A 24,315-nucleotide genomic window follows, 5' to 3' on the forward strand; every position below is an offset into this window, starting at 1 on the left:
TATTAAATGTTACTGATGTTGTTCAGCATTATTTTAACAAAGCCGGGGCATTCTCAAACTCATTCTTTGTTCTAATGAAAAGCAGAATAATAATATATTGTTATTCTTCCTCATCCATATTATATTTAGCAAATCCAAATTGTATCACAAAATGCAAAAAAAAATCGTCTGTCTCTTTATGCTTTCAGACACTAAAATGTCAAGTGTCCCCATTGGGACATTCCCCATGTTTCACCCTCTTACCCTGGAGGGAGCTCCTGGTCTGCTCCCTGGGGTCTTACCTTGGTCTTCAGGCTCCGATAGAGATTTGGCCCAGGTGGCCTTCATCAGGCCCAGCCCCAAGCAGGCACACCACACTAAACCCACAGCTCCCATTCTATCTCCCTCTCACAACTCAACCTGTTGGCTTCTGTTGGACTCAAACCCCGGGCCGCTCTGTGCTGCTTCGGTGGGCCCCACCTCTCTTTTGCTCCAAACGTGTGAATCTATCTGGGAACAACCTCACTGTCACAGACAAGACGTAGTGTCGCCCCCCCTTCCCACTCCCAAGCCCTCGAAGACACTGGTGTAATGAACTGGGAGCCTCCTCCCAGTCTTAAAACACCATCTTGAATGATGTCCCCTCCACCCCCTTGTACAACAATGAGATTCCGGGCGTGAATAGAAACACCAGAGGGGAGTCCAAGGTAACCCTGCAGCCAGAGACGTCCTGGTAAACAACCTACAGCTTGTTTGGTATCTCCGGTGAGGAGGTCTGGTGACAGACAGGAGGAGGGGACAGGACAACAAGCAGCGAGGCTTGTGTGTGTTTGTGTGTGTGTTTGTTGTTTTATTTCGGGTCATTTCTATTGTCCGGTTTACTGGTGCAGGAAGGACTGTCAGACAGACAGACAGACAGACGGACAGGGAGAATGTTGAGTCAAGGGCAGTTCACTGACAGATTTGGAAGTTTGGGAGGGCGAGAGTCTACGGAGTGGAGAAAAACCGAATTTGAGTGTAAAAAAAAGTACATTTTCCTCACTTTTGGAAACTGATCTTCAGAAAAAGGACACAAACGATTTTTCATTCAATAAGCCATTATTACTTTATTGTATTTATAAAACGCTGTTGATTGAAAGTATTACAGGCCATGAGTGAAGGTTTTAATAAGGGATCCTTTTAATGAGGGACTTTATTACTATGGTCAAACTGTGCTCATTCCGCCCATGGAAACAACAAAACACCCCGACGGACAGTTACTGCAATCACGGCTCAAGAACTTGAACTCTTTTGTTTTTAGGAGGATCGATTTATGAGATTCTCTTTCAAAGCGACTGGATCTTCTGTATTGTTTTGCAAATAGGACAAGCTGTCCGGAGGTGTTTTCCGGCTTCTTATCCTAAGACGAACGTCTGAACGGGATCTGGAGGAGACTCTTCCTTTCAATCTTTGTTGGGCCCAGCAGTCTAGCCCAGCGGCTCCCCGTCTTCTGTGAAGAGGTCTGCGAGGTCGGCCACGGTCAGCACGGACGCCTCCGAGTGCTTCATGGCCGCCGCGGCGCTGTGGCTGGACGAGAGACGGAGGAACACACCCAGAGGGAGATGGCGTTGGCTGCCTTATACGTCTGTTATACAACAGGAGGAGCCTCTGTGGCTACTCTCACAAGTTAAAATAACATATCGAAAGGAAGATTACAAAGGATTTGCCTGGGTTACAAAATATTTTTTAAATAATGTAGTGGTTTGGAAATTTGATTATAGATAGCAATATAGTATCATTCACCAAATTCAATATGAATAGATACGATTTCAACTTGATTAGTGCCTAACTTGTGGGAGTATTCAAAGATATATTCTAGATTAGAAGATCCTCACCTTTTGTCAGCCGTCTTCATCATGGCCTGCATTCTCTCTTCGATGGTGGACTTGATGAGGAACCGGTGAACAAACGTGGGCCTGGCGCGTAGAGGAGGTAAAGTGGAATTAGAGCTCACGGCAACGATCAAAGGACTTGGTTACTAACAAACACTGTTAACCAGCGCACAACATGGTCAACAAGGACTGACCACCAGTAATACCCTTTAACATTATTTGTCAATTTATCAAATATGTGAACACCAGGCCCTTGATGTCACCCAGATTTCAGTTGACCTCCCTGGGGTTCCTGATGAAGAATTTCAAAAAGTGGCAGTGTGGATCCCTTAAGTTCAGTTTAATGGAGGTGTTAAGGTGGCTGGAGGTCGCTGAACCCACTTGGTCTGGCCGATGCGGTGGACGCGCCCGATGGCCTGCAACTCGTGGGCGGGGTTTAGGATAGGCTCCACCAATAGGACGTGCGTGGCCTCGATGATGTTGAGGCCGTTGGAGCCTGTGTGCAGCGGGAGCAGCAGGATGTTGATCTTCTCCTCGTGCTTGAAGGAGCTCAGGTTCTCCTGGAGACCAGGCACACATGGCAGGAGGTTTAAGAGTCAGCTGTCGGTTAGTGGACGAATTTTTGCAATCGGAAAAAGAGTTCTGCCCTTGGTTCTCCAAAGAACAAATTTATTTTAAGAGAAAAAATAATGCGGCGCATGGGTTCGATTTTCTAAATGCAGAAACGTTTTATTGATATTCAAAATAAGTTTAAAAGTTTGCAATCATTTTAATTTAATTTAAATTATATATTGTAAGAAATAAATAATAAACTAATAATTTGAAGTTACATTGCGTTCATTTTAATTGTGGGACCCAAATTTGCTGTAGGAAGTGAGTGTCCCTGTTAACCAAAAGCCGTCAGGAGTGACAGTGCACAGTGTCACGTTACCCACCTGGAACTTGTGGATGCCATTGATCTGGGAGAACTCCATGGTGTTGTCGAACAGGGCCTTGGAGATGATGTCCAGGACACACTGCCACTGAGAGAACAAGAGGAAGAGCATCAGTTGGGTCCTACCTGGATTAGATCAGGTCATTGGAAACACTTGGCTATGGTTACCATGGAGAAAACAAGGCATTTGGCCCCAGGGTCGGTCAGTTGGATCTTCTTGAGGGTCCTCACAACCGCTTCTACTTTGGTAGAATGGCTCCCCTAGAGAGAGAAACAGGTAGAGAGAAAGAAAGAGAAAGACAGAGAAAGAGAGAATGAGAGCGAGAGCGAGAAAGAGAAGAGACAGAGACAAAGACATAGAGACTATTAACATTTAACAACTTCCAATTCAAGTTTTTACAATATTTAGAAATACAAGGGATTTGAAGCTAGACATATTAATTTGGTTTTAAAATATATTAAAAAAGAATCACAAGCCCTGCATTAGTTACATCCTACAGATAAAAACATTTATGATTAACCCACGGGTCAGTTAAAAAAAAGATTCAAACATTAATCTCACACCAGCAAGAAAGACTAAAACACAACACAACCCCAAAGGAATGTCATCATATTCAAGGAAGTCTTTCAACCGAGCCAATCGTAAAACCGTTTATAACTCGGGGGACTCCTTCCCCACAGCCCAAGGGCCCACAGCCCAGGGGCCCCTTTCTGGGGCCCCTTTCTGGGGCCTCGTTAGTCCAGGGTCAGGGCTGGGGACAACTGTCCTTCACTGACCTTGACGGGGATGTCCTGGTTGCGGCTGGAGGCCTGGCAGGTGAACACGTAGGAGATCTCGGCGTGCGCCGTGGTCTGCCGGCAGATGGCGCACTTGATGGCGCGGCGCCGCGAGCCCACGCTGTACTGCTCTACGATGATGGAGATGCACTCGTTGCAGAAGCAGTGGCCGCACGTCAGCACCGCCCACTGGGGGCGCGCAGGGAGGCAAAACAAACACACTGCTACAGAGAAACTTTGGCTAAATGCAACAACCGGACCGTTAAGGGAACAGTTAGCTTACCAACACCAACACACCGTTACAGACAATAGTTAGCTTACCACAACCAACAAAAACCGCTAAAGAGAACACCTCCATATAAGCTGGTCCATTCTATCTCCAGGAGTATTGTATTGAGGTATTAGGTGAACTAACCATATTGGATAAATCTGTTGTAGCCTAGGTGGAATCGGCATCAGACAAATTGCAGCACATTCAAGTCTTAAATTGTTAAAAAAAACAAACAGGTTTGTTCTTTGAGTTATAGTGGAGTGAATGGATGCATTACCTCCCACTCACCTCTTGTCCCAGGGGCCGGGCGCAGATCGGACATGGTTCAGGGTTGAGACCCCCGGTCTCCTTGTCCTGGGACTGGGGGATGAGACATAATGAAACCAAGTCAAGTTTATGGAGTAACTGTGCCAGAAATAGACCCTGTGGCCGCAAGCAGCACTGCATTATGGTATTTCATTGATCAGGGCTTTAATTGTCTCTTTGTTGCTCTGCAAAGTGGGTGAATAGGGATCTTTACAAATTATAAGACACCAAATACGGGGAGAGACATACAGCCGAACTGTCTGCTAGCAAATTAGACTTTTCTGTAAGTTAATGTGGAAAATCATGGAGCTCAATGTGATGCATCTCTGATACTTTCTGTCCCTCCAGAACGTCCTGCATTTGGTGCAGGACATTCTGTACCTGCACTCACATGCATTCCACTGAATTTTGGATGCATGTTGTTACACCTTTCTACAAAGTCATCTCTTTTACCATTGAAAAAAAATCTATGATACTGACGTTGGTAGTCTTGGGCATCTTCTAAGAGGCTTGATATGAATTTAAGGGATTATTAATATTAGGATTATGGCGTAAAAAGGGAGAGAAGTCAAAGACGCTGACACCCGGCATGGAAGAAGTGTGGGCCTGTGTTCAGTGAGGGACGGAACCCACCTTCTCCAGGTTGTTGAGGTAGAGGAGCTGGCCCAGCTTCTTGTGGAGCTGGGACTGGGCCAGCGCACGGTCGTTCACCAGCTTCGCTCGGTTCGTCTCCACCTGAAACCAAAGGTGAAACCTCTTAATAACACCTTCGGGATTCACCAAATACATTTCATCTTATCCCCTCCAAACAAAAAAAGCAAATCTCAGGAAATGTGGCATTGATGATTGACTGATTCCTTCAGACACAAGTTATTTATAGTTATAGTTACTTCACAATCTCCACATATTCAACGTCCCCACAACGTAACAAATGAACGCTTTCGGTTTTGCCTGATCCACACAACACAGAGAATCTCCATTAGCCGTGCAAAACACACTCTAAGCTACGGATGAATAAATTACACCCGAGAGAATGAAACTGTGCATAAATAATTCACAACCTCCCTGCAAAGGAAGGGCAAGGTGACGTCCCAGACATCAGCTGTATGGAGTGAAAGCTTTAGCAACATAAAGGACTGGGCAAATCCTTTTGTTCCTATTGGTGGAGAAGCATGCTGTTGTATCCCATGTTGTATGTGTAATTCTAGAATGTAAACCTAAAGACTACGACAGTGTGGAGACTCAAAGACCCTAAAGGTCCTGAGACACTGGTTCACTTATCCAGACGGGCTCTCTTTAAGAGTAATAAATCATAATCATAAGCCTGTCGGTGGGGCAAAGTCATAAATTCATAAAAAATGGAGAGAAATGTATTGTTCTCTCTCTCCATATTCATCTGTCACCCAGTCTCTTTCTCAGTCTCTCTCTCTGTCTCTGTCTCTCTGTCTCAGGCTCTCTCTCAGTGCCTCTCTGTCTCTGCTTCCCTCTTTCAGTGTGTCTCTCTTTCTCTCTCAGCGTCTCTCCGGCTGTCTCTCAGTCTCTCTTTCCTTCTCTGTAAGTCTATCGCTCTCTTTCGCACTCTTTCTCTCTCTCCCCCTCTCTTTCGCAGTGAATCTCTCCCAGCCTCTCTCTCTCTCTCTCCCCCTCTCTTTCACAGTGTCTCTCTCCCAGCCTCTCTCTCTCCCCCCTCTCTTTCGCAGTGGCTCTCTCTCAGCCTCTCTCTCTCACCCTCTCTTTTGCAGTGTCTCTCTCCCAGCCTCTCTCTCTCTCCCCCCCCCCCCCCCCTCTTTCGCAGTGTCTCTTTCTCTCAGCCTCTCTTCCCCCCCCTCTCTTTCACAGTGTCTCTCTCCCAGCCTGTCTCACCTCGTGTGGTTCTATGATGTGGAGGACCTTGGGTTTGGGCTCTTCAGGGAGCCGTACACGGAGCCGCTCTGTGGCCATGCCCAGCTCGTCGATGGCTGACACGTTGTTCCGCAGAACCATCCAGTACTCATGCAGAACCTGGAGACAGACCGTGGATTACACTACAGTATCAGAAATAGATCCACTACAGTATCAGAAATAGATCCACTATAGATTCGGAAATAGACCCACTACAGATTCAGAAAGATTACACTATAGATTCAGAAATAGGAATGCATACCTTGTACTCCTTCTTCCAGTTCTCAAACAGCTCCATGAAGGTGTTCCCCTCTTCCACCAGCAGGGGGTCCATGCGCCTGGCCTTGGCGAAGGTGAGCACCGCCTTCAGGGTGCGCTCCGTCTCGCTGGCGGCCCACAGGCCCCGGCTGGTGGTGGGGAGCCGGTCGTCCACCAGACCCTCCTCATCCTCGATCATCTCCTCGAAGAAGGCCGTCTGACCTTTGACCCTGTTGGAGGGGAGCGGTGACGGGGTCGGTCGGTGAATGGATTGGGATTGGAGCCGTGTTTTTTTATTCAGAATTCCTTCAGTTATATTTGCGAGTTTTGGAGACCAATCTTCTTACGTGTGAGAGAACAGCTTGGATTCATAGTTTGTGAATAGCTCGTCTGCTTTGCAGAAGACACAACTGCAGTGAGGAATAGAATGAATACAAAATCATACACCCTGGATATTTGCTTTCACCAAATTAAATCTTTGCTACTGTATCACTCCACGCTCGTACTTATTGAGTGGCAGGCGTACGGGCCTCAGGTGACAAATGGTGGCCTCTTCTATGACCTCCTTGGAGGCGGGACCTTCCAGCTTCTTCACAGCCTCCTGCACCGTCTTCTGTGACCTCATCAGCTCGTCTGTCTGCTTGCACAGAATCAGCTGCAGGCCACGCCCATCCCGGAACCTCAACACATAGGATAAAGGGTTTATGAACCGCAGTTCAGGCATGTATCCATATAGTGTGTAAAGTGGAGATTAATGCACACTCCCTCCCTCACTAACTCCCTAACTCACTCCCTCGGTCTCTCTTTTGTTTTTGATACCTCTGTCTATATCCGTCTGTCTTACTCTACCCGTCTCTCTCTGTACCCATTTCTCTCAACCCGTCTCTCTCTATATACCCAAATATATATCTCTCCACCCAGCTCTCAGTCTTTCTCTGTTCTTTCTCTCTCCCTCATATCTGCTATGATCCCAACTGTATAAAAATACAAAAAAAACAGGGTACAAAATGTCCGCCCTCACTTGTCAGCCATGGTGAACTTGTTAGGCTGCTCCTTGTAGCTGTTCGAGAGCTCGTTGTGGACCCGAAACACCAGGTCCTCGTCTATGGAGTTCTGGATTGCATTCTGGAGGACGTCCATCCACCACGGGGAGCGCAGGTTCACCTTCAAAATAAAAGACACATCATTTGACATTGAAACAAACAACCAAAATGAACTAAAATAAGCTCCTATTTTTTTCTTTCTTCATAATGGATGATAGCATTTTAACCAAAACATACTTAATTGATTCTCGTAAAGGTTTACATTAACACAAAATCACACACATTTCATACAGTTATTAAAATAACAAGCTTTTAAAAAAGATGAAGATAACATTTCCCAAAAAGCCAGCCGTTTTACTCCACTATTTTGAAGCAGCGTAAAAAAAAAAAAAGACTCATACACACAAAATCTCACATCAATAACAGTCCAATTTAGCCCAAACTTCGGCGTGTTGCAATGTAAAGCCGTCCCACCTTGCGTTTGAGCTCGCTGACTTTGTGCAGCACTGGCCGGAGGGCCTGCTGCGCGTCCCAAACCTCAGCGTTGTATTTGGTCATGTAGTGCTGCCGGAGATGCTCGGCCTGTACACATTTAGATTCCCAACAATCCATAATAAATGACAATATTGCTGTGTGTTATTGATATCAGGAATAGGGATATGAGTAAGAGAGTTCTATGAATAAAATGACCTCTTCACTCAGGCGGTCGTCTCTGAGAGTAGGAGGTATCCCAGCATGCTTTGCACTCAGCAGTTCCATCAGATTGTGGGTGGCGTGGAGCCTCTGTGCGGTGAGAGAAGTGAGCAGACACAGGTCATTTATTTCTTACAATCACATCGTCCAGTGTTCATCCTCTTTTTGCTGTGTCGAGGACTGTCATAGGTGTTTAATTTGAACACAGAGAAAGACTAAAGGATATTGGAAAAACAGAAGGTACATATTTTTTTGCAACAATGTGACTCACAACGGTAATGGTAGCAGAACGCAATTTTTTTTTTTTTTCTCTTTTCTTAACTTAAAGATCCTTTAATTTGATATAAACAAAACAACCTCAATCTAATCCAACCCTCTTAGTCCTTCATTGGCATAACCTTTGATATGTAAAACCAGGCGGCCGGGCGAGGGTACCTGCAAGGAGTCTGTTTTCAACCGGTCTTTGTGTTCCTCTGACGAACGCAACACTTCTCTGTACATCTCCACCGCCTCCACAAACTCATCTGCACAAAAACACACAGAGTTTCATTAGGGACATCGTCACCCATGCGCAGCACTTATATAAAAGGAGGAGATTTAAGACCAAACACCTCGTGGTCCTCAAGAACACGGCTATAGGAGCCACTTGAAACACTCCAGTTCAAACGTGGTGGGGGAGCTGAAAGGAGTGTGTGTGTGTTTGTGAGTGAGAGGGGCTGGGGATGGGGTATGAGATCACGGAGGCTGCTTTGTGTGTGTCTGTGTGCGTGCCTGTGTCTGTGTGAGAAGGGAGTTTCCATGGGAAAGCGTGATTCAGGAGGACTTTCCTGAGCGGGCTTTGGGGTAATAATGTGTGAGTACACCTCTGATTATGATGATGTGTGTATACCTCTGATAATGTGTGTGTGTGTGTGTGTGTGTGTGTGTGTGTGTGTGTGTGTGTGTGTGTGTGTGTGTGTGTGTGTGTGTGAGTGTGTGTGTGTACCTCGGATGATGTGAATGCCCGCCAGCCCGTTGAAAGCACACACCAACTGTCGGTGAGCCTCCTCACACTCCACTCGACACTTCTTCTGCAGGGACTTTAGGAGCTCCTCCATCGTCATGGTGCTGGACAAACACACGCACACACACACACACAAACATGCACACACACTGTATTGCAATCAAGATGATTAAATAAACGCCCTGTCCCCTAGATGAGTACCCAGGACCACAGCCAGCTAGCGTCCTGATACTCTTGAGGCAGCACATAAGCCAACGCAGCTGCCGCACAACGGTTCTCTTTTCTTCTAGAAGCTTCCCGGTCAGCATTTATTACCATGACAATAAAATAGAATGGTCCTTTTGGTACTATCAACGTTTATCCTCATAAACAACATCCAGCTACATCTGCATTTTAAATATCTCTTCAAGGATCATTTTAAACTGTATGGTAGGGTCAATATATTTATTTATAAATCTGCTTTTAATATTTATTAATATTTCCAGTAAACATTCACTTATATCGATAAGTATTTATCGATACAAGCGAATTTGGGAATAAACCCAGTATTTGAAGCAAATATCAATAATTTCAGTGTTTACATCCTCATCATTCATCATTTTTCTTCCTTCTAATTTTAAAGATAAAACATTTGGTTCAGAAACCCTTGTTTCAGGATGAATCTATAAAATGCAATACGGCACAAATATATTTATATATTTCTTAAATAACTTTAATTGTGTAAAGCAATGTGTGTTAAGGGTCCAGCAATGCATCCTTGAAAATTCTCGGAATTCTCAAAAACAAAGGACGTGAAAAGGGCGCGAATTTCAGAGTGTTCTCAACATTGGAACAGTGCTTGGTGGCGTTCTATGCCGTGGCGTCTTCAAAAGGGCGGCAGTTGAGCATTCTTCCTTCACATCAGCAAACAGCCTGAATATGTCCAGCTAGCATTTAGAGCAAAGATGGCCGCTACAGTACCTCTTCTGCAGGGGAAGGAACTCCCCACGGACGGCCTGGGGGTGGCAGCAGGCCTGCCGGAGTCTCAGCAGCGGGTAGAGGATGGTGGTGACCGTGCGGCGGTCCAGGCTGCCCAGCTTCAGGCTCCAGTCAGAGATCTTGCGGAGCTGCGCCAGGGCGTCCTGGGAGCAGACGTCGTGCTGCCGGTGGTAGAAGTGGCCCTCCACAGGTGAGAAGCGCAGCCAGTGCACCTCCTCCGTCTGAGGGGGGATCTGGATCTGATGGGTGGGTCACATGGTCAACAGAGCTGAAGACCACCATGGTTTACCAGATACTGGCCACTTCATAAATCTTTAACTTCACAATTAATAATACATTTAAAATACAGAAAGAACAATCTGCCTTGTAGCAGAGTTAGTCGATTAGTTCCAAAATGATATATGTAGACCACTCTCTTGCATACCTAGAACTAGTACAATTTGTTGACAACTCGCATACCTGGTCAATAACGTCCTTTTTAGCCGATCGCCATAACAGTTGAGCGATCACGCTGTACAGAGGCTCTGTGTTGCCACGGAGATAGGGGCGGTACAACAGATGGTCCCACCAGTGTTTCACCCAGTAGGGGTCGACGCCGAGGAAAAGCACGAGACCGTAGAGATCTTTATGAGAAATCAACAACAAAAAGTTTAAAGGGTATCCAAACTTAAATATCTAACCACAGCAACAGCCCAAACTAAGGTTGAATGCGGGTTACTGCAACTGCGCAAATAAGGTCCACAATTAGTAACATCCCCAATGCTGTTGTTGGTTTGACGAGTGACATTCTCACCGATTGACTAATACTAGACCATTATTCAAGTACTCAAAGCTATTGAGAGACGTTATATTTTCATAGCGGTAACTGTTACTTACCCTCTAAGCCTCTCTGGACTGGAGTTCCACTGACACACCAGCGGTTGACCGATGCAAGACGCAACGCCATTTCTGCTGCCTAGCAACACACAAGACGTGGCGGTGAGCACATCAGCATTGGAAGGTGGCTATGAGATATAGGCTGTAGCCAAAGCAATGGAAGAACAATTGGAGAAGAAACAATCACAGCAACCACTTTAAATTTGCATTAGCATAACGGCTATGAATGTGATGCCAGTAAAAAAGAAAAGGAGAGTTTATGGCAGAAAGTGAGTTAAGACTCACTTAAAGAAATATTAAAGTCAGGAAAAATTTTACAACATTGGTAGTTATATTCCCTAATAGTGACATAGTAATAATATTAATTTCTCAACATCCGAAGGACAATACAACTCAAACAAACACACAAACTGAAACAGTGAAATAACTCCTCCCCAACCCCCCCATCACCTTGGCGGTGGTACATTCCACTGTCTGGGCCTCGTCCAGGCAGATGCGCCACCACTCCACGGCCACCAGGGGGCTGGGCACGGCCATGTAGCGCTTCTGGTTGCGGAAGCGCCGACCGTCCTTGCTGTTGCTGTGTGGGATGTCCACGTAGTTGAGCTCCGAGCGCAGTACGTCGTAGGTGGTGATGACAACGTCCTGCTCCGCCAGCATGCGGGGTTGGATGAAGCCGTGCCGCTTCACGCCCTGGTACACCTGGGACCACCAGAGAAGAAGGTCAGAAATAACAACAAAGGTTCAAAAAGTTGGCTGACCAATGGAAATAACAAAACTACAAAAGCAAAGACTTGGACAAAGGATCAATAAATATAAATGTATTATTTATACATTTATGTTTGTCTGACCTGTAATGCTCTTAAGATATAAAGACAACATATAAGACTAGAAACTGCATCTCCTGCAGTAAATGCGAGTGCTGAAGTGCAAAATTAGGTTGGAAATATGTTTTAGTAAAGCCAGATAGTTTAAAACATAAAGAAATGTTAAATGGTTTAAATCAAGGTAAGGGATATGAACCGATTCTAAATTGAGTCAACAATGTAAAATTGCACACCATTCAAATCATGTAAAATGGTTGGAAACAAATAAAGTGAAGAGTTAAACAAATAGCTAAAGTGATAAAGTTTTAATACATTTGAGATAAACTACTGAGCTGTTAAAGCTGATAAAGTTTGAAATTGTTGAATCAGGTCAGTGTGTGTGTGGTGTGGTGTGGTGGACTTCTTAAATGTTTGAACGAAGGGTATGAACGAAAGGTACCGGCAAGTAACCTTATGTCAGAGAATGTGTCAGAGAATGACCCCATTGACTTCCATTGTAAAAAATAATATTTAAAAAGTAGACTATCTTAAAAAAATCCAAATTTTATCTTATTTCTTTAAGAAGGACAATAGTTGAGCGCCGCATGCAGCACTCACCCAATAAAAAACAGAGATCCAGATATTCAAAAGCATGATCATGCTTTAGCCTCTAGAGGACAGCCAACTCAAATTTGAAGACTGGCGTGTGCATGCACACTTTTTAAAATAAATCAGAAACCAAAACACAGATCTACATAACAAGCCTCAACTGTTCCTCAAACAGCTCCTCTCACCAGCACGCGCAGCGAGGAGGAGCTGATGTGGCGCTTGATTTCCTCCACCCATTGGTGGCAGATTGAGCTGGGGGAGATGATGAGGGTTGCGCCGGTGGGGACGGGCGTCATGGCGACCAGGCAGTGGGGGCAGTAGAAGGGTGTGGTCTCCCGGCTCTCCTCCTTGTAGTTGACGCACTGGGCGTGCTGCCACAGCTGGCAGTTCATACACTGCACCCGGGCCTTGTAGTCCACGAGGCCCAGCTCACCGCAGATGCACTCGAAGCGGTATGCTGGTGTGTTGAACGGCGTGAGGGACGCCCTGGTCGCAAGCGCCGTCTCCACCTGTGGGACGGGGCTTGTGCGTTCCTCCTGCAGATCGGCGGTTTCTCCCCGGGTCGCCACTTTGCGTCCGTCGCGGTGAGGCGACGTTACCCGTGTTTCATTCACTGCCATCTGAGAGGATAGCAATTCCTGGGAGCTGTCCACAAGTGGGCTGTCGTCTGATTGTTCGGCGTGCTCCAGCCGCGGCGTGGCGTCCACAGACCACTGGTGTTCCGGGTCTTCTCCCGGGGACGCCGGCGAGACGTAGTCCACCTTCTCCTCCGCTCGCCGCTGGGAGGTTCTCCTGGGCGGGGCATCTTTGTTTTTGGAAGGCTGACCAGAGAAATAACATGAGAGAAGAGAAGCGACAGAAGAACACAGGTGAGCCAGGGTAGTGTAGTAGCTGGGGTGTTCAAGTCCCTGCCGAAAGGTACTGGGTTCAATCCCCAACATACACAGACCAAACCTGTAGGTATACTGGAGCGAGAAGACGCCCTATCCAATAACTGCTCCTTAATGATACATCTGCATTCACTTCAAATAGGAGGATAAAAGTGTCCACTAAATAATAAAAAGTGATGGATAGCAACTTTAGGAAACAAACAAAGTTGGACCGAAATTGAGACTTACAGACTTAATCGGCGTGGCAACCGTGGTCTTCTTCTCCTTGTACTTCTTCCCTAGCCGGAAGGATCCGGCTAGGCCGCGACCCTTGACCCTGTCCACCAGGCCCTCGTCGATCAGCTTGACCAGCGCTCGCCGTATATGGTTGCGGTTCCTCAGGAGGTCGTAGCCGTAGGTGGAGCGGAGGTAGGTGAAGATGCCGTTGGTCGACGCTCCCTTGCCAGAGCGCATTTCCTTGATGGCGGTGAGCAGCATAACACGCACAGCTGACGGACAGAACGCCGAGGTCAAAGGTCAAACCAAGTGACTAATGGCCTGTATCCAAAATATAGTTTGAGTACATGTCAAATGCCTACAGTGACATACTGTGATTAGAAATCATCGTTATTGTCATTTTCATCTGCAGGACTGCATTCATAGGTTTGTCATTACACAAGGATTCTAGATATTTGATATTTTTTGACCCATTTTTTGACCCTAAAATCAACCAGTACCCAGAGTCTACTACACTATCCTGCCAACTATTTGAGGTCTAGTTTTTGTCAGATTTTAGCCTGGTGCCCTTAGCTTATACCACTATATAGAAGAGTGGAAGTTAAATACATAAAGAACAGCCATGGTTATGAAGATGGATTGATCCAGTTACTTACTAGGGTAGGAGACCCTGACTTTTGGTAGAGCTCCTGATTTGCAGTGGATGACTTCCTCCTTCTCCAGCTGTGGTGGAGGAACGAAGTAATTCACAGACTTTCCCTAATAAAACACATAGATGGGAAATCAATATACAGTTGTATATCAATATACATAAATGACATGAATTCATTTAGCATTTAAAAATAAGAAGAAAAATAATAGATTAATTCATTATTTCTATTTTCTCTAAAAAATATATATATAATTTCAAGACTAAGTAAACCCAGATTTGGCAGGACAACTTCTACCTTTCGAGGAGTTGGGACAAGAATTTTTTGAGACCCAAACCAAACTGTTTTCAACTGTGATATCAAAAGGTGATTTTCGGGCAGCAGAGAAAGGTGAATGAGTGTGTATTCTGGAGGGTCTCTCACCAGGGGTAGGGTGAGGGTGTCTTGCTCCAGGCCCTGCCGGCTGTGAGACAGGATCAGGGCCAGGACCTCCACTGTCTTCCCCAGGCCCATCTCGTCTGCCAGCACCCCCCCTGGCCACTGAGGCCCCGCCAGCGGGAACTCCCGCGTCAGACTGTGGACAGAGAGACACACGGGCATTCAGAGTGGCAGTATGAGGGGGACTGCAACGGAGGACCCCATTTTGGGTACGAGGATAAGTTGGGCACCTCTATCAAAATTTCATAGATGCATTTAAAAAGACAATTACATAACTTTTGAAACATGATTTTCTTTTGCTTTTTATGAAAATGTCTTGACTTTCCAAAACATACTTTGCTTGAAACTTTCCAAAAAATAAACAGATGATCCATTTAATCATAGCTAGTTTTAATCAAAATGATCACATCATGATACACATAACAATGCTCATCGCAAGTCCAGGTTTGAAGCGTATCGTGTGTTTGACATATGGAATACCTAGCTAGTCATTCCATAAATGATGTCATTGAATAGACGATGTTGGACTCACCAGCCAGTGAAGGGGTTGTAGTACAATTTCTTCCCGCACAAAGTGACCACCTCACGCCAGAGAAAGTGTAGCGATGGTTCTGTGGAGAAAGTGTGAGTACTTTTTAATTAGAAGTTCGACGATATGATGTTGGCCTTGTATAAATGGGTCTGTTCAATGGCCGTGGGTAACGGTGTCTGCTAGCGCCTAAGGGGCGCCGTAACTCCGTACCTCCCGGCCTGCAGGACCCTACCTTTGGGGGAGCTGAGCCTGTATCGCTCCCTCCTCAGCATCCAGTTGACAGCCTGGCTCTGATAGGGTCTCAGCACGGGGATGAGGGCCGTGTGCTGGACGTCGTACGGGGGCTCCTGGTCTCCCCGCTGCTGCTCCTGGTGCTGGTGGAGGTGCCTGACGTAGTCGTAGAGCTCCTCCACGTTCTGACGCTCCAGGTCTGTGTCGCAGTCCACCTCCTCCGTCTCCACCACCTCTGAAGAAAGAGAGAGAAAAAAAAAGAGAGAAAGGAGAGAAGGAGAGAGAGTTAAGAGTGGGGGTGTTGGTGTTGGTGACCTCAAGCAACTGCATTCCCTTGAGTGTAAGCCAAACACTGGCCTGCTTATTGGCAATGATTGTATAGCAACGATGCATGAATAGTGGAAATGGGGGAGTAATTTGTCGGGTATTTGCAGTTTCTTACCTGGTATAATGAAGTCATAGAAATACTCCATTAGCTTTTGCATTAGCTGGTTAGCCTTCTTTAGCCTAGAATTCCCCTCGCCCAGGAACTCTGGCTTGCTTATCCCCGCCTCCAGCAGGTATATCCCCACCTGCATTGTCAAACAGTCGGTCAAGTGGCAAAGATAAAAATACTTAACACACAACAGAAATATAAACAGACAACTTGGTTGATAGTAGACACCCAACCATCTTCTGAACACCTGTAATGTACAGTTACATTAGAGTTTGACCTCTGGGGACCAGTAGAGCCAAGGCACAGAAACAAGAGGACAGAGAGGTCTTCTGGTATGTTTACACTGTCCAAGGGAAGTGTAAACATACTTCTCTGGCCAGACGTTTCATCATCAGCATGCAACAGTTAAATCGAAGATGATGCATATATTCTATTCTATTGTTTAATTATTTGATTACATTATATCGTTATTTTCTTTAACATCATCAATACATATTTATGCATCCAGTGTGTGACCTAGAATCCTGCTCATTGACAACCATTATAGCGGTTTGTATTCTCAGGTGAATGTACCTGGATGGCCTCTCCTTTGGTCTGGTGACAGAGCTGTACCACCCCTCTCTTCTGCAGCCACTCTATGTCCTCCAGCTGGACACTACCAAGGCTGTGCTCTTGGGTACACACAATCTTCTCCTCCTGCTCCTCCTCTGGGGCTTTCCCCGGCTCCCCGGAGCTCTCCTCGTGGCTCGAGTAACGGAGAAACACCCGCTGTCCTGTCCTGCTCAGGGTAAACGCTCCGTGCTCCCGGTCAGGATCAAGGACCCTAGCAGGTTTGAGGCTGAAATCGCCTATAAGCGACTTCCAGGCGGGAGCCAGCGTCGAAGTAGGAAGCACCGAGAGCGACAGAGAGGCCGACAATAAAGCGACCGTTGCGTCCGAGGACGTCCCATGGAGCTCCTCCTCTCCCTCCCCTCGTTCTGGGGCAGATCCGCCGGGGGTAAGGAGAGAGCACACTGGGGGTGCTGGTGTTGCTGAGCAGCTTGGCATCGGGTCGTCCGTCTGGAGGAATTCACATTCCCTCTGGCGATCCTCAAGCATGTTCCAGTTTAGCTTCTTCTTGGCCTCGTCGTCCACCCTGACCGGGGGAGCACGTTTTCTCCTGTTGCTCATTCTGAAATGCTACAAGATAATAATGAGAACAACATGAAGGTCAGCTTATATATATTTAGTATATTCAGTTAAATCGTACAGGTTGCAAAAGTTCGTGAATATGGTGCATGGACGTTTTTTTAAGGTTTCAGTCTTATGTGGATGACATGTGGATTTTTAAGGTTTCAGTCTTATGTGGATGACAGTTAATATTACATTCAACAATTGCAAGCGCAATAACAACGTTAAGGTATTCTCCTAGGCTATAACTCGTTAAGTGAAAACACATGGTATCCTAGAAGATAAAGTTGTGGTGATCAGCCCTGCAACAAATAACGCAACTATTATACTAATGTATTATGTACTTTGAGCAGACCAGTATGGGCTTAAAGCGACCAATCGCTGGAACAAAACCACCATCAAAGCCCCGTACCTCTGTGCGTCTTCAACCACACACTCTCGGAACAATCAGCCGTCCGTTTATAAGTTAAATATTCAGTAATTCCTGCAGAAACTGCAGACCTGCAGCATCCCACTCGGAGTGTTTTTGTACGCCATTTTTAAAATGTGGAAGTGACGCAGTGGTTCAGAGACGTTTCTTTTTTTGCAGCATGAAGATTCATAATATCATCCGGAAGCGCACACAGCTTTTGGCCGTGATATTATCCTTAAAGGGATACTTCACCCATTCAGAACCGGCGTTCTATCATTATAAAATCGCTATAGAGTGGCGAAGTCACGCCCCTTCCGGTAGAGCCCATGGGACTATGAGATCGAAAAATATGAACGGGTTTCAATGGAGAGAAAGTAATTATCTTCTGGTCCCAGTCTTTATATGCCCCGGATTACACATATGTTTTTTTTGGATTTAAATGATAATTTTTCATGTCAAAAGTTTGACCATTTATTGTGCAATTGTTCAGTTAAAGGCTGTAGAGAAAACACAATGAGAAAGACTACACGTCTTGTATGTGACGTCAAGTTCCATGCGACTGGCGTGGACAAGACCGACAATCTCCCCATCGGCATAACTGAAACTCTCCACATGCCCCGACTTATAATGTTTTTCACCTCTTTCGATACTTTTATCCTTCCCTTGGAAAAAAAGCGGTCAAGTGGAGCAGAGAGATGTCTGTAGAGATGTCGCCATGTCTGTACCGGAGTGCCAAGTGCGGGTGGTGACGTATATCATTCGCATCGAGAGCAGCGAAGGGCTGTAGTTCACAAAGCGGCCTCACACAAAACCTTAACACCTAACATTATCAAACTTATTTTGATAATGTTAGGTTTTGTGTAGGTTTTGCGAATTTTTTTAGTTTTCTTTGCATGAAAAATTATCATTAAAATCCACAAACAACATATGTGTAATCCAAGGAATAGAAAGATTGGGACCAGAAGATAATTACTTTCTCTCCATTGAAACCCATTCATATTTTTCGATCTCATAGGTCCCATGGGCTCTACCGGAAAGGGCGTGACTTCGCCACTATATAAAGCACGGGTTGATTGATACTCCAGTCTCGAACACGGAAGTATTTGATTTTCATTTATAGTCTGCATCAGTGCTCCCGACAGGTCCACCTTATCGATGGCGTCATTGGCGTGCCCGTTCTACCAGTCCGGTAAGAAGCCCAGATATAAGCTACAATTCACCAGCAGGACCTTTAATTTTTTACGCACAGAAAGTACGTCCTTTATGCACAGAAAGTAAGTGTTCGACGCAATACACCATGGACCATTTTATTTGCGCTGCAACACCCGATTTATTTTAAAAGGTTGTCGTATGAGATAAATACTGACTAAAATGCTATTGGCTGCCTTGTTATACAGTCAATGCATTTGTCTTTACTGGGACCGTTCTATAAAAACTTTACCAGGAGTGATGTGGCGTGTATATATATTTCTTAGAACCCATATTTCTACGTAAGGGTTTAATTTAAATCCATGCGCTCAACAATGATGTGCTGCAACGTCTGTTTCCCTGGTGCTGCCTGCTTTTGTCCTCAGCTTGAAATACTGCCCCCTTGTGGACATTTAGCAAGCTTACATTTGGGCAATCTTTACCTCCCGAAGTGCCTGTTATAATTCTGTTTTGTGTTTTCCAACATCAGCTAAACTGAACGAAGCCATCTCTCCTCTGGATTGGCTCCTGGGTAACTGGGAATCAGTCGAGCCCGGAAAGGGGTCCTTCCCCAGCCTGAAGGCATTCCGCTACACGGAGGACCTTCACTTTGCCCACATGGGACTGCCCACCATCAGCTTTATGTGCGTGCGTTTTGTGGTCAATCAAAAACAATGCAGGATTGCATTTTCATAGCTGTCATTTTAGGACCTGCACAGCTGTCAAACATGACACTAATTATGTCACTGCAACTTCTATGTACCAAGTCACATGGTCAATGTTTGATCTCTTCACACATAAGGTCTAGCTATGATTGGCCCTGGTAGATCAAAATGGCAGACCCATAATTAGTGCTTTGAGAAACACCTGTGGTTGTCCTATAACAACCCTTTTTTCAATTGAATGATCCTTCGTTCCATCTCTGGACTTGTGAAAGCACAAATTACTCCATTGTAGTGTCACCCTGTGGCAGGGGAGTGGTGGGTATCTATAGATGTTGGTCTAGGATTCTGTGGCGCCTGTGTTTCGCAGGTTCAATGCCTCCGATGCGGAGACGAAGAAGATACTTCACAGGGAGTGTGGCTTCATCCGAATGCAGACGGGCACCAACCGAGTGGCATTCATCATCGCACAGAACTCTGGTACTTCACAACGTTCCTGATTCAGAATAATTGGCTGACATGCAATAGGGCAGAACACGTCAACATCACATGGAGGGAGTTTGACACCCATCCAACGGGTACTGAGTTTAACCCAAATATGTGTAGCCTCTCTTTTGAAAAGATGATTGCATCTGACTTTCCCTTGTCGGTAGTTTGGGCTTAAAGGTGTGAGGGTGATTAGCCATTAAAAGCTGTTTGAAAATTTGTCTTTTCCTGGGTTTTAGTGGCATCACAAGTGGGCGTGTCTACCTTGATGTATGATGGATAGGCAACATTTGCTACAGTCCTCTTGGTAGGCTGGGGGACTGACTTATCCAGCACAAATCTAGGTGGACACTCCCACTTGGGATGTCACTAAAGCACAGGAAAGGGCAGATTTTCAAGCGGCTCATAAGGGCCATGCACACTCACACCAGGTGGCAGAATATCACCCCCTTTAATCAAAAGTCTCTGATATAACATGTGACAGCCCACTTGGTGACTGTATCTACATGCCTGATAGCTTTCAAGCGCCCCGCCGGATTTCCGGCGTAACGACATGTCTAGGGGAAGAAAAAAAAAATCAGGTTTGCGTGATCTGACACTAACCAAGATTTGAAAGAGCGCTCACACCAAAAGCGACGGGACTGTGCGACTCCATACAAAGTCAACGCATTGTCATCTGGAACGCATCTATACGTTGACTTTGTATGGAGTCGCGCCGCCCTGTCGCTTTTGGTGTGAACTCAGCTTGAGAGGCGCTTTCACTATACTCTTCCTTTCACTCTAGCAGTCACTCCACGGGGGAATGTGTTTTGGAGTGGGTCAGAATATTAGATTATTCGTTTTGCGAGGGTCAAAATCGATTTTTAACATTTGAACCGTTAACATTTTTTTCCCATTCAAATACAAAGTTTTTCAGAAGCCATAATTTTGTTTCCCTGGTAACGCCTGAGGGTTTGACTAATACATTAGGGGGATTATTTGTTTATCAACACGGCGGATGTGCGCGCAGAATGATCGCAAAAAGAGAATTTGTTTGACCGGTTGCAATGGTGCATCTCCGTGTGGTTAATTTGCAGTTGCGGTGTTAATTAGTAATGTCAGCTTACTGTTGCATTAAACTGTAATCGAGAGCTGGTAAATTGTGGAAAATGAATTAAACTAATCAGACAACGCAGTTATATGCTATAGACCCTAGAGTATCTGTTCTATAAAGGCTGGGACGACCTTAGCTACGACTTGGCAACGAGATGTATTCTAATCCGCTCAGCTATGAGCCAGAGAGCTAACGTTATGCATTGTACATATTTATAGTTCGAAATTCGTCTTAGCCTTTATAGAACATACTCTAGGGTCTATAGCATATAACTGCATTGTCTGATTGCAGTTTAATTCATTTTTCACAATTTACCAGCTCTCGTTTTGAAAACCGAATCACCGTGCCATTCGTTTCAATGGGATTCGCGATGGTATACTTTCAACAAAGTGTTTTGCGTTTAAGATATTAAGCGATTTCTTGCCGATGATCCATGGCTGCCTTTGTGAATGTCGGCACACATCGAATAAGCCATTATTCGTTCATACCTCCCACTGATTATTCGACCATGAAAAATTTGAGTAATTCACATCCCTAGAAGCCTACCGTATGATCAGAGTGCCTATCGAGAAGGATAAAGGATCTTTGGTATGATCACTAGCCGTGTTTACATGGACACTTCTGATCTGAATAGAAGTGCAAGAACAGCTCAATCGGAATAGAAAAGGAATATATACGCCTCAATCAGAATGCAATTCTGATCGGATTAGAATTCTATGCGGAATAGCAGTGTAGTCCGCTATAATCAACATGTATACTCATTCCGATTAGTTTGGGGTGGGTGCGGCTACTTTTTAACAGAGCAGCTGCAGTAGTTCGCAATTGGTCCACTCCGTCGGTACTTTTATGCACACCGAACTTGACGCTGTCAAGGAAAGTGTAGTTTTTTTTTGGCTGATTCACGTCTTTCTTACCATTACGCAAGTAGTGCGGTAACTTTTCAACCCCAGCGTGTCCGGTTGCTAAGCGACGTCGTCTTTGGCGGACTATTTCTCTGCTGATCAACACTACAAATGGTAATTGTAAAAAGACACACCGTGTGAAGAATTGTTTCACTTTGGCAAGGAGCCATGTAATAAGAGGGATAATGTATAGAACACGCCGGTCATTATCGAAAATAATACCCTTCAGGGCGAAGCAAGACACCTCCACTTCGCGTCGGGCTCCGGTTCACGCCCACTGACTAGCCTCTGCGTGCAAGGAGTATGACTGAGAGTTGGAGCGGCTCGCTGCACAGACACGGAACGTTATTTTAATAAAAGTATCGATACTAAAAAATTAGCGAATCGTATCGTTTTTTGTGAGGGTATCGTGATACCTTACTAGTATCGGTATACCGTACAACACTACAAACAATAAGTACGCCAGTAAGTCACTAGTTAATGGCAGGGATGGTTTACTGAACTGGCCTACCAGGCCCAGGATCCCAAGAGCTCTGATGCTCTACACAAAGATGCTACTGTAATATATGCTTATATTGGGTTTGTTCATCTCATGTCTGAATGTTGTCCATTTATTTCCACAAAATGATCTATCATTTAAGTGTCTATTCATCAAAATGTTCTCCAAGGGGAGCATACCCCTGGATCCCGCTTGACAATTATGTTGATCAGGGCATATATCTTGGCATAGGGGCCGGCTAACCTCCCAAGGAAAAAAGTTCAGGCTCAGGATTTTCTTCTATCACCCCTGTATCTATTTCGTACATGATTCAGCTTAGAGTCTGTGTGCAGGACTGGTGGAGGTTGAGGAGGGGGAGCTGGTGGGAAAGCAGCTGAGCCTACACAGCAAAGCTCTGGCCAGGCCATCGTTTGCCAAGGAGCCCCACGTCAAGGAGGTATGGCTGCAGTGTGGACTATCTCTAACGAGCCATTCATTATTTTTTAATTCATTTTTCTTCGTGTTCATTGTATTAAGCACCTTGTATTGCAATTTTTCACAATTCACTACATAAAGTTTGATTTTTATCTTACCAGTAGGGTTGCATTAATTATATTGCTGAACCACCTAGCTGCTAATCTTTTTCCTTGGTATAGTGATAATGCTTTGATTAATGGACTGTACGTTAATTTGTGAGGGACTGGTCGGCATACATTTTTAAAATCTATGTCCTTTATTTTTTTTCTCAGGTCTCCAGAGTGTTCCAACTCCAACCAGACGGGAAGCTGGAGCAAACGCTTTCCATGTCAACGGACAAGCAGGCAATGACGCAGCACCTGCATATCACCTACAGTCGCTTGCCTTGACGCAGATTAGATTCAATACAAAGACCACCTTCTGTTGGTGCTACAAATATAATGGCCTGGTCTGCAATTTATGTGGCCGGAAATGGAACATCATGCAACATTATTCCAACCTCAAAACGTTTCTTTGCCCATTTGGGTATTGGTCAACACCAGAGATGAAGGAGAACATTTCATGCACTATTGAATGATTTGTTATTTATGTATGGTTTGTTGGTGTTCTTTGTATTCAAATAAATGATTTGCTCAACATGTTTGTGTGGTGTATATGGAGCAGTTTTCAATGCAGGTCAACTTGGGACACAAATGCTATCATGAGGGTGTTTTACGAAGTGGCTGAACTCAATGCATTCAGCTCTGGAGCTTGTTTAAAATGGGATCTTAATCTTTCTCAATGGAGGTTAATGAAGCCCATTTGACAGTCCAAATGATTATGAAATACAATAAGAACATGGCATATCTAATACCACGTAGAGAATGCGCTCAGAGCACAGACCTCCAAGGACCGGCTTAAGAAGCAAGCCCATAGATCAAAACAGTGGTTCCGGAAGTAAAAAAATCCATTCATAGTCTCCGTACCATGCAATGGTGTATTTGCTCCTGCAGAAGCCACAAGTTAAAGACGTCAAGGTTTAAGAAAAACACTTTTTATTCAATGTATTTGAAACCACTATACTTCCCATAATCCTAAAGTGTAACACGACTGATTGGTAGAGCTTGCTGTTACCAGAAAACGTTTACGGCACCCGCGGAAGTCAAGTGGTCTCACTGTCTGAATGCTGCCACTGAACTCGGCTTACCACAGCAATGATTTCCCTTCGATTAATGGAATGGATTAATTAATGGATTAATTAAAGTTGTAAGAACTAGAGGAAATTAGCTGGATATGTTAAAATATGTTGAAATAGAATATATGATCAAAGAAAAAATATATGACATAGCACTAGCAGAACTTTTTAGTCTTTTTGGTAGTATAAAAGCTGGGAATATATGTTAAATGAATGCAAGATTGAATTCACATGTATTAAGAGTAACATGCGGGCCTGCAGTCAGGAACGAAGGAACGTACCATGTCGATGACAACGCTATACCGTATATGAAACACGATACACACGCACAGACTATATGACAACTGGTATTAATAATATAAACAATATAATGACAAAGGGCAGGTATCCGGGAGGCAGGACTTCTGAACTGTAGAGCCGCCCACTGCATAGTGTGACGTCACACCAGGGGCGTAGGAATGAGTTTAACATTGGGGGGGACACATATCGGAAACCCGAAAGATCCGGTATAATTTTTAGGTGGGACAAATGCGCCTGTCTCCGATATTGGAGGGGGCACGTCCCCTCCGTTCCCCCCGGTTCCTACGCCCTTGCG

At 45.1% G+C, this 24,315-nt stretch overlaps 2 protein-coding genes across 3 annotated transcripts; one reads left to right on the plus strand and one right to left on the minus strand.

The window, feature by feature from the left end:
* Positions 1-1,086: 1,086 nt before the first annotated feature.
* On the minus strand, positions 1,087-17,377 carry shprh (SNF2 histone linker PHD RING helicase). Of its 2 annotated transcripts, XM_079752566.1 has the most exons (30): positions 17,261-17,377; positions 16,252-16,857; positions 15,685-15,814; positions 15,244-15,477; positions 15,012-15,090; positions 14,465-14,615; positions 14,048-14,150; positions 13,404-13,663; positions 12,471-13,106; positions 11,321-11,572; positions 10,871-10,949; positions 10,454-10,617; positions 9,977-10,233; positions 8,999-9,120; positions 8,449-8,537; positions 8,011-8,103; positions 7,795-7,902; positions 7,299-7,441; positions 6,784-6,957; positions 6,625-6,687; positions 6,282-6,507; positions 6,002-6,139; positions 4,772-4,873; positions 4,121-4,192; positions 3,562-3,750; positions 2,953-3,045; positions 2,786-2,872; positions 2,232-2,410; positions 1,854-1,934; positions 1,087-1,545 (listed from the first exon to the last, which is right to left on the minus strand). In XM_079752566.1, exons 2-30 carry the CDS (start codon positions 16,846-16,848, stop codon positions 1,446-1,448), a joined length of 5,001 nt encoding a protein of 1,666 aa, XP_079608692.1. In that variant the 5' UTR covers positions 16,849-16,857; positions 17,261-17,377; the 3' UTR covers positions 1,087-1,445. The 2 variants fall into 2 exon arrangements, with proteins under 2 accessions (XP_079608692.1, XP_079608693.1); XM_079752567.1 differs by lacking the exons at positions 1,087-1,545; positions 1,854-1,934; positions 2,232-2,410; positions 2,786-2,872; positions 2,953-3,045 and having other exon boundaries at positions 3,598-3,750; positions 4,110-4,192.
* Positions 17,378-18,415: 1,038 nt separating this feature from the next.
* On the plus strand, positions 18,416-22,935 carry LOC307087252 (peroxynitrite isomerase THAP4-like; the record flags this gene model as incomplete). Its single annotated transcript, XM_079752753.1, has 5 exons — positions 18,416-18,449; positions 18,939-19,092; positions 19,481-19,590; positions 22,423-22,526; positions 22,819-22,935. The coding sequence occupies 5 exons, from the start codon at positions 18,416-18,418 to the stop codon at positions 22,933-22,935; spliced, it is 519 nt and encodes a 172-aa protein (XP_079608879.1).
* Between the last annotated feature and the right edge of the window lie 1,380 nt (positions 22,936-24,315).

This window comes from Pollachius pollachius (genome assembly GCF_949987615.1).
Source record: "Pollachius pollachius genome assembly, chromosome: 15".
Classification (NCBI taxonomy): Eukaryota; Metazoa; Chordata; class Actinopteri; order Gadiformes; family Gadidae; genus Pollachius; species Pollachius pollachius.